Source organism: Gaeumannomyces tritici (assembly GCF_000145635.1).
Source record: "Gaeumannomyces tritici R3-111a-1 unplaced genomic scaffold supercont2.2, whole genome shotgun sequence".
In the NCBI taxonomy this organism is placed as follows: Eukaryota; Fungi; Ascomycota; class Sordariomycetes; order Magnaporthales; family Magnaporthaceae; genus Gaeumannomyces; species Gaeumannomyces tritici.
The window spans coordinates 2917877-2927264 of NW_008804546.1; the positions used below are offsets into that span (position 1 = coordinate 2917877).

Sequence of the window (9388 nt, forward strand, 5' to 3'; positions counted from 1 at the left end):
ACGCCGCGACTGCCTGGCGTTTGTGTGGTGTGTGGGTGTATGTGGTGTTGTGGTGGGCGTGCGGTGGTGGTAGTGGTGGTGGTGGCCTTTTGCTTAGTGCCCGAGGAGGGGTGCAGTGCATCCCGTGGGGGGCGCCGGCATGCGCGTCTGATTGGCCTGCGCCACAGCAGCTGACCACGGCCGGGCAGGGGTGGGAGGAGGGGGGGAGGCCTGCAGCCATCTGGATGTTACCCATGTCACCCCCACCAACGGGCTGCCATCCGGTGCAGCTGATAGACCTGCTTCGTGATGCTCCAGTGGCTCCCTTATCGATCTACCCATGGGGCCCCTGTTGCTTCTCGTGTTCCCCGTCATATCGGACTGGACGCTGCGGGCTCCGCTTAGTTTAGCCGTGCCCTCCTCAGCCGTTTGCGCGGACCAGAAAAGGTGAGATGTGGAATATGATATGATGTTACAACTATTTCGAGTGGCAAGTGTGCGCGCGTGCGTGTGGATACCAATCGCCTTTCGTCTCTTCCCCTTTCCTTCCACTACCTGCCCAACTCCTAGCATTATGGCAACCAAAGGGCGGGGTTCGGGCTGGTAAAAATGATGAGCTGATGACGATTATGACTATGGAGAGCAAAACCAACCCAGACCGTCTATGTGCATGCTATGGCGGCCGCGACTTCGCTCCAGTGGTATCCTTAACCGGATATGCCGGTGATAAGCAGTGCGACCAGGGACACAAGGAGAGGAGGAGAGGAGGGGAAAAGCGGACGTGGAAAGGGGAAAAAGGCAAAGGGAGAGAGAGAAAAAAAAACAGGAGAAAAAGTAATGGAAACTGCCTAACGCCATGTGCACCGCCCGTCAACCCCTCCAAGAAGACAACCCACCCAGGTCCCTCGTGAGTCGAGGCCCACTCAAATGACAGGCTCACGGGAGCTCGAAGCCCTGGTTCGAAACACCCCCCCCCATTCCCGCCAAAAACAACAGAATTCCTCCCTTCCATACCCTCCCACATTTCCCATGCGTCCGTCCGTCTATGATTTGCCATTTCTTCCATGCTGCTTGCCCACAGTGACGTCCCCACCCATCCTGCCATCCCTCAAGCCCTCGCCAACGGAGGATTAGCCGCCATCCGGTGTGGGAAGGGTTGGCGCAGATGCGCGGGAAGAGGAAACAGGGAAAAGGAAGGAGGAACGAAAATAGAAAAAGGAAAATGATGAGAAAATGCAAAGAAAATAAATGGAAGCAGAGAAAAGTACAAAAAGAGAAAGGAAATGATATCTGGCGTCAAATGGCCAAACAGGGTATCTTCCATCGGCACAAACATCCTTGCCCAAAGTTTACCGGCGCGCGCTTGCTAGCGACCAGCCCAAAAGTCCATATCCCTAGAAGTGAATGAAAACGAGCAAAAGGGAGAGGAGCGGTTTCAACCCCTGTGAGTGGTGTCACCACCATAGCCACCGTGGGTACCATACACAGAGGGGCCATGATGACCACCCGCATGTGTACCGTACGGGTCTGTGTGGCTGGTGCTGGCGTAGCTTGGGATTGACACATCATAGGGGTCGTAGCGGCCAGTACCCACGGCGCCACCGTGACTCATGTGGTGGTGAGGGCTTGCGTGTAGGCCGTAGGCGCCACCAGCGCTGCGGGCCGAATGGCTAGGCGATCGTGTGTCGTAGATGGTCGACGAGAGAGTCGAGATACGGAGACCCGAGCCTGGAGGAGAGGGAGGTTTGCCGAGCCCGGGTGAGATTGTACGTGTGCTGCTCGTCGGATACGACGTGGCCCAGGACGAGGTTGGAGGCAGGGAGCGTGGGCTTGGCAGGCCGTGGTCCATATGGGTGTGGTGTCCGTGTGCGGTGGCCATGCTGACGTAGCCTGCGGCCATGGAGGGATCTGTGGCAGTTGTCGCTGAGACTGGCGTTGGTGGGAGACCGGGGTATGTGACGGCCGGCAAAGCAGGCAGGCTGACCGGGGTGACGAGGTGGTGGGTCGGGGCTGGGGCTAGGTGGTGGGCAGAGGGGACCGACGGAGGACTGTAGCTGTATTTGGACACGATCTTCCGCAGGGCCGTCTCCAATACCTTCCATGAGAATACCTTGATGTCCTTCTCGATGTTGCGCGGCTTGGGGTTGCCAAAGCCCATAATGACCTTGAAGAAATCCTCCGTGTCGCGGCGGTTCTTGCTGACCGTGATGGGCTTGTTCCCTTCCAGGTTGCGACGGATCCGGTTCTTCTCCTCAACGTCAAACTTGTTGTTCCTGGGCGGCACGATCAGTCGCTCGAGCAGGTAGATGGCATCCACCGACGTGACAAAGCAGTCCTTCCTCTCGGCCCACCAGATGCAGCTGATGCAGATGGCGTTGGGCGGCCGGTCACCCACAGGCACTGGCTTGCAGTACGCTGCGAGCTGGGAGCCGGTTTGCTTCTTGGTGAACATGACTATGCGCCGCTTGTTGGCCCACTCCTCCTGAGTCCAGCTGTTGATGTCGGCCATGCTGTTGAGCTCGTCGGGCCTCATGACGAGCTCCGCCTTGCGCGGGGGCGGCGTCGCGCCCGCCCAGCCCGTCGAGTAGATACCACTGCCATAGCTGTGGCTTTGTGTCGAAGCGGCAAGGATGCTAGTGCGCATCAAGTTGGATGAGCTCGCGTCGGCGTGGTGCGACGCCCTCGGCGACACCGTGATGTTTTGCCTCATCATGCTACCCTGCGAGTGCGCGAGCGCCGCCTCGCGGACGATGTCGTATCTCTCGGATGCATCCTGGGAACCGTAGGTCGGCCAGGCGCCCGAACTCTGGCGCAGGCTCGGCGGGCGGTAGTGGTCTCCAAAGGATACCCGGCTCCTGTAGGAGCCAAGCATATCTGTGCTTGCTTGGTTGTATGCAGTAGCGGCGGCGTTGCTGGCGTCGTCGTCGGTCTGCATGTGCGGTGCGTCTGTTGGGATCTGTGTCTCGGCGACGGGGACCCCAGAGACAGGAGTGTAGGGGTAGGTATTTGTAGTCGCGTCCGACGAGATGCCGTGGGTATGCAGCTGATCTTCTTGATGCTGCTGGTGTTGGTCATGGTGCTGGTGCTGGTGCTGGTGCTGGTGCTGGTGCTGTCCCGGGCTGGCGATGTCTGATGTGCGGACAGTCAAGTGCGGCGGGTGCGGGTGCTGGTGCGGGTGCGGGTGGTTTTGTTGCTGCTGGTGATCCTGGTGCTGCTGGTCTTGGTGCATCTGTTGAGGCTGGGGCTGGGCAGTAGGTGTTGCCGGAGTGCTGTGGGCGTCCACGTGGGCGTTCGGCCCGGTCTTGTGCCTGGCGTCCTCATGCTGCTGACCCAAGTCACCGGTTGCACCGACACTACTGGATAGCGGGCCGCCATGCGCATGCGCGTCATCTAGGTGATAAGTAAACGTGCCGCCGCTCACCACGCGCGCCATGCCGTCGCTGCCGTCGTCCACATAGAGCGTCAGCGGAACGCTCGCGGGCGACGCGCAGTTGGTGAGCATGAACTGTGGCGCCACCGTCGTGATGCCGAACACCCAGGCGCTACCGTCCTCGCACGACATGCCCGTCTTGCGCACGTCAACCTCGCACTTTTGCGATCCGAATGCCGCGTACATGTAGTCGGAGCATGCCGTCAGATCCAGCTGGCTCGATACCTTGAACATGACCCTTGTGCCTGCCGGCCCGCCCATGGGATGTCCGGAGAGGACGGCGAGAACCGAGCCGCCGGCAGAAGAGTCTTCCGCGGGCGAGCTCGCCTCATATTGCGCAGGTGCTGTCGCATTGTTGGCCGAGAATGCGATGCTGTTGATCTGCTGGGGCGTGGCGTGGTCCGTCGGATGGCTGGAGAAGGATTGTGGCGAAAACTGGGAGTATGGAGATTCGACAAACCCTGCAGTTCGATGTTGAAAAAAGCACCACAGTCAGCCTGGTCCTCCGACCAACACGGAAATGCCGCGATGCCATTCGTCGCCCAATTTTTATGCCCCTGTCAGTGGCTACCGACACCGCGTTGCATCCCGCCTTGCATGGCATTTGCCAGCGATGACTGGATGCAGGCAGGGGTGTCGGGTTGTTGGTCCACGGACTCGCAGATCTGACAATTTGACCGAGCCGCAGGACCGCTGACAGCGAATCACATCGCATCTCGTCGCCGCGCTGCCTGCAGAGGCCAACAAAAAGGCTGCCACTCGCGCACTCCAGGCCACAACGCGGACAAAAAAGAGGGCCCTGCTTTTGAGACGACTCACCATGAACCTGGGGCGGCTGAGGCTTGTATGCCGACATGGACATCGAGAGCCCTGCTCCGTTGGCTCCCGAAGCCGCCTCCTCCTCGTATGCCAAAGTCACCGTGTCTGGCGACTCAAGCTCCTCGTCCACGATTATGGGCCTCTGTGAGTGGAAACCAGGCTGCGGATTTACCAGCAAAAGTCAGCAATCTGATCATTGGGGCGAATGCTAGGCTGGCTTTTCAGCCCTAGAACCCTGGCCTCGGCCACGGCCCTCATCCCCGCAACGCTGCCTGGACCTGTTTTCAGGCCCGGCTATCTCGAAAGTGTCCAAAGCATAGCCATGGCTCAGATCTTCAGAGCAGGGGCTATGCCCAAGTTCGTTGGATTTGAGTCCATGCACGGCAACGGGGGCTGTGTTGCTGCTGCCTTGGGTCGAGTTGCTTACATGCCAACATTTTGGACAGAGGGAAAGGGCTGCGGAAATGTCTTGACTCACATCGAAGAGCTTGTAAGAAAACTGCTCGAACTTTGCTGCAGACATTCAAGCGAGTGCCCCGAGGGTTCGCGTGGATGAGTGTGTGTTAGGACGGTATTGGGGGTCGGCCGGGACGAGAAATCAACTCGTGCTGCCGACACAGGTACTGGACGGCAAGAGTAATGTTTCGTTGTCTAGGGGCGACGAATTTGATGTTCTGAAAGCTCGTGGGAAGTCGTCAGTCCTCTGGGTGATATGTCTTTGAATCTTCTGCCCCGGCCACGGTGATTGAGATACAGGTCTCACGCTAGAGATCATGGAGGAATGGTGCGGTCTGCAGTGTTTATAAACAATGTAAGCCCGTCAGGGCATGGGCGAGGATAGAATTCCAGTCGCTAAAGTGTGGTGAGGAAGGATTGGACTCGAGGCAGGCCTATTGGGCTTTCCAGGTGAGACTGATCTCGGACGCCCAAGGCCAAAAGGGGCCGGGGACCGCGGATTTCTTTCCTTTTTCGCAGCGGAAAATGAAAAGTAAGAACGTACATTACTAGGTTCGCTCCGCTCTGTCCACTTAATTATGCGATTCTTTCCACGCAGGTAGTAGTCGGACGGGAGAAGCTCGTTCGTGGTGTCGCCGTCGTCTGCGAAGAAAGCGCGGTTGTACTATAAGACCAGGAATGTGGGATCCCTGCTCGGCTGCTGCTCTCCAACGTTATTGGGTTTCTGCAAAAAGCAAGTGAAAAAACTCCTTGTCAGTCCATGAGAATCCTGTGGGTGCTCCACTGGTATGAGGAAACACGGTCGATGGCACGGCGAGGATTCGTACAAAGTGCAGGACGGCGTGCCCCAAGCTAGGCCGTTCGCGTTGATGGGATATGCTGTGGGCAATGACGGGACGCGATGGGGGCACGGTGGCCACACACATATGGGTTGTGGGTGGGGGAGCCACGGAGAAACAGGAACCGGGCGCTAGCAGCTAGCGGAAGGAGATGGTGGCCTGAGGCGGGCAGGCAGAAAGGACTGGCAGAGGTGTCGGAGGAAAGAATGATGTGGTGAAGAATAGAAAAGAATTGGTACACATGCAAGTGATCAGCGAGACAGGCAGGTGAAGTATGAGGCTGGCTGACAGCAGAGCTCGAGAGAGGAGACAGGGGGTTAAGATCAGGGAGGAGGGAGCAAGGGGAAATCGACAAGAGCAAGCACATATCTCGGTGGGCAAAAAAAGATAGAACATGTCCAAGCCGTGATGGCATGACTAGAGCAGGAATCGCGTTCGGTGCTTTTCACCCCTGCGGCGGCCGTACTGTCTCTCTCGCCTCTCCCTTGGGTTGCGTGGGGTGGGGACGCGCGGAATGTGTGTCTTGCTGTTGCTACTGCTGCTGCCGCTGCCGCTGCCGCTGGTGGTGGCTGCTGCTGCCCTGATGCTGGGGGACGCTCGTCCGCCGCCTCTCCACATCTTGAGGGTGACGTTAAGATGCCAGAAGGCAAAAACAAGAGACGGGCTCGGCCAAGACAGGCGTGGAGGATGTACTCCCTGGCTGGCACTCCCGCGTGTGCAAAGCCCTAGCCCAGACAGGGACCAGCGATGCGCATCATACGGGGTGGGAATGAGGAGGGTCTGTTCGGGAGGGAGGCCGGGGTGGAGGGGTGGGGGGTCACTCGTCGCAGCGGCCAGGGAGTCATGGGGCTGGGTGGGAGGCTTGTGCCCCCTGCGCTGGCTTGGGGGGAGGAGGAGTGGGTAGGCAGAACAGAGGTGCAGGGAGGCGCGCGTGGCATCGTGTCTGGCGCGAAGGTGGAAATTGTCTTCTGCTTGGTGCAAAAAAAAAACCAAGCCGAAATAGAACGAAGCGTGCCAGATTCCAGTGCATGACGGACTGCCAGTCAACAAAAGTGGTAGTAAAACTGGACCCGGTCCACCACCGGTAGTGCCCAACAGCGGGTGCCGGGGGGCCCCGGCCGAAAGCCCGAGCCAGGGCAGGGTGGAGGAGAAAACTGGCAGTCATCCGCGTCTTTTGTTTGCAACCTCGATGGGGGCAGTGGTGGGGTTATTGATGTCGGCGAGGGATGCTCCTGAGCTTCTGAGGGCACCTAGACCCAATGGTCATAACGACGAGGCCAAGGGAGGGGAGGGGACAGCTGATTGGGGCATCGTGGGATGGAGAGCGAGGCCAGGGCAGTTAGGAAGAAAAGGGCGAGGACAGAAAAAATGGGTACATGCATCGCGGTGGGACTTACTTGCTGCCTCCACCTAGGCGGCTCGGTATTTGGAGGCCACCTAGGCAAATCGAGTTATGGATACTGGCAAAGAGCCTAGTTTGGTGCTTCGTGCCTTCCCGTTGCCTGGCCTGGTGGTGTTAGTCGACACACGGAAAGGGTGTGGGCTCAACGTCTGCCGTCGACGCCCTGGGGTGTGGGTATCAGCCTGTGGACACGAGCGGGCCCACTCGAGCCAAGCAGCGAGTCCGTTTGCGCACGTCCAGTTGGGCAGTTGGAAACGGGGACGGCACTGCACTGACAGGGGGTCGCGGATTGCGCTCGGTGGGGCAGATCAGTCTGGGTCTCCTGCACCTCGAAATAGCGCAATAAGTCGCAAGTCCTTGGACGCTATCGCACCCGCACGTCCTTCAATATTCCGTCGAATATGGATGGCGCAAGCCCTCCCACCAACAAGGCGCGCTGGAATCGTGTTTTAGAATATGCGGGCTGCCCTTGGAAACGCGCCTGCAGTCTGTCTGTCGTTTGTTTGTTGCGAGGCGGACGGGGCACCACGCCCGATAGGCTCCCTGTCGTTCTCGTGGAGGAGGGAGAGAGAGAGCGTTGCGCATAGGGATTTCCGTCAGGGGTTGGGTTGGGTTGCCGTGCTTGCGGGGAACGACTGAGGGGATCGAGAAATCGACGTCGATGCTGTCGGGCCTTGAACCTTACCGACCAGCTCCGGGCCAGTTGCTTGTGGGCTGCCAGGTCAGGCGGCGGTAGACGGTGTCGGTCCTCTCCACGCCGTGGTCGGGGTGGTGCGGGCGCCGCTAGTCAGGCCTCTGCTTGGCGCGAAATCCTGCGATACTCGGCGGCTCTTCTTTCTGCTTCTGTCAAGCCGGCGTCGATCCGCACACGGAGAAAAAAAAACCCCACGATCCGGGCTTGATAGGGCCGAAAATGGTCCGAACAATGCGTTTCGACTGTTATCGCGTAATATTCCCTGGTCAGCTTGTAGTTCCGGCAGCGCCAACGACCGCTACCGGCTGTAGGGGGTGAGGCAAGGGGAGCTAGGCCCAAACCCGGCGCGCTAGCCTCCCCGTTCTTGTCCCTGATTCCCTTCGTGGTGGCTTCCTCTCGGTGGAAGGGTCAGTGCAGCCGCAAGACTATTGCTGGTGCTAGCTGATCCCGTATGCTCCCTTTTGGGATGCGTTTGACCAGGACGCAGCAGCGAGCAGCCCGTAGGGGCAGCACCGTGCGTGCTCCCTCGGAGAGCCGCCCAGCTCGGCAGGGACCGGTCACCTCCCTTGACGGGCAGTCATTCGTCCAGCCCACCGGCGACAAAGGGAAAAGATATGGAGATTGGCGTAAAGCTGACCGAGAGGATGGACTTTTTTTTTGGGATCTTGCGGTTCCCTCGCAACAGGACGCCGATATCACTCGCAGCCTCTAAGCTGATGCGCGTCGGTCTGCCGACAAAGCTATTTGTTATCTCTCGGGCGCATGATCTGCACGCGATATTGACATATTAGAGTACGGTATTCGAGGTTGGCTTTGCGAGAGGAGGAGTGGTCGGTCTTGTGTCCACGCACACGCGAAAGGCTGTCGTGACGGCGATAGCGTTGGATGTTCCACAATAGAGCGTAGCTGTTGGAGAGTGAATAAAGATTACCGTAGAGACATTAAGGACGAGATCGAAGAGAGACTGGCTCCGGCAGGGCGAAGGCATCCGGATTATAGATGCCTCGAAGCTGCATCAGCCATCATCAGAGCGACCCCTGTCGAAGCGTTCGCCTCGCTGTTATAGCACTCTCAGCAAATAGCAAGTCTGTACAACCATTACTGCTTCCATAACTGACACGCCCATCTTTGCTGCTGTCATGGCTAGTGTCGGCCCCCATCCTAGTCGGTTAGTAGGAGCACGACGAGGACGCTCGCAAGACGGGCTAGGTACCGCAGGTTTAGAGCATGGCCCGGGGCGCCGCCGGCGGGATCATGAGGTGTGGATGAGGTCCACGGCATGTACACTGTGAGTACCTTGGTTTGCAGAAGAGCGGATTTATGTGCGAGCATCCGACTGGGATGATACATGTTGCTTGAACTGAGAGGCCTTTTGGAAAGATGCGCATCAGAGCCTTGGGGCCACCCCCTACCTAGGTTGCCTCTTTTGCTCGGGGTGCGGATAGCACCCTTTGGTGATACAGCGTGTCGACAGGGAACAGCGTACTGATGGATATTGGTGTGGTTTGACAAAGACGGATAAGGTAGGTTCTTTTTTTTTCTGTTGACTTTTTTTCTAATTCTGTTCCTCTGCTTTGGCTTCTTTGCCCGGAACGCCCGCTATTCTGTGGTGGCACTTGGCGATTGCGCCTCTGGCTGTCCATGGGTGGGGTGCCTCGGGTGTATTTCTCGGGCCGGCTTTGGCTGCTTGGGGACCTACTTGGCCTCGTTTCCGACTGCTACGCCCGTATCTATTTCGGCCTGAAAGCCGCCATCCGCGTGGTGATGAA

The 9388-nt window shown here is 58.5% G+C and overlaps 3 protein-coding genes across 3 annotated transcripts; 1 reads left to right on the top strand and 2 right to left on the bottom strand.

Annotated features, from left to right (window-relative positions):
• Positions 1–379: 379 nt before the first annotated feature.
• GGTG_03531 (medusa) lies at positions 380–3670 on the bottom strand (the record flags this gene model as incomplete). The annotated part of the gene is made up of 1 exon (XM_009221311.1): positions 380–3670. The coding sequence occupies one exon, from the start codon at positions 3668–3670 to the stop codon at positions 1415–1417; it is 2256 nt and encodes a 751-aa protein (XP_009219575.1). The 3' UTR covers positions 380–1414.
• Positions 3671–4229: 559 nt separating this feature from the next.
• Positions 4230–5425, top strand: GGTG_03532 (hypothetical protein; the record flags this gene model as incomplete). Its single annotated transcript, XM_009221312.1, has 4 exons — positions 4230–4372; positions 4460–4718; positions 4997–5216; positions 5283–5425. 4 exons carry the CDS (start codon positions 4230–4232, stop codon positions 5423–5425), a joined length of 765 nt encoding a protein of 254 aa, XP_009219576.1.
• Positions 5426–5940: 515 nt separating this feature from the next.
• GGTG_03533 (hypothetical protein) lies at positions 5941–6141 on the bottom strand (the record flags this gene model as incomplete). Its single annotated transcript, XM_009221313.1, has 1 exon — positions 5941–6141. One exon carries the CDS (start codon positions 6139–6141, stop codon positions 5941–5943), a length of 201 nt encoding a protein of 66 aa, XP_009219577.1.
• Between the last annotated feature and the right edge of the window lie 3247 nt (positions 6142–9388).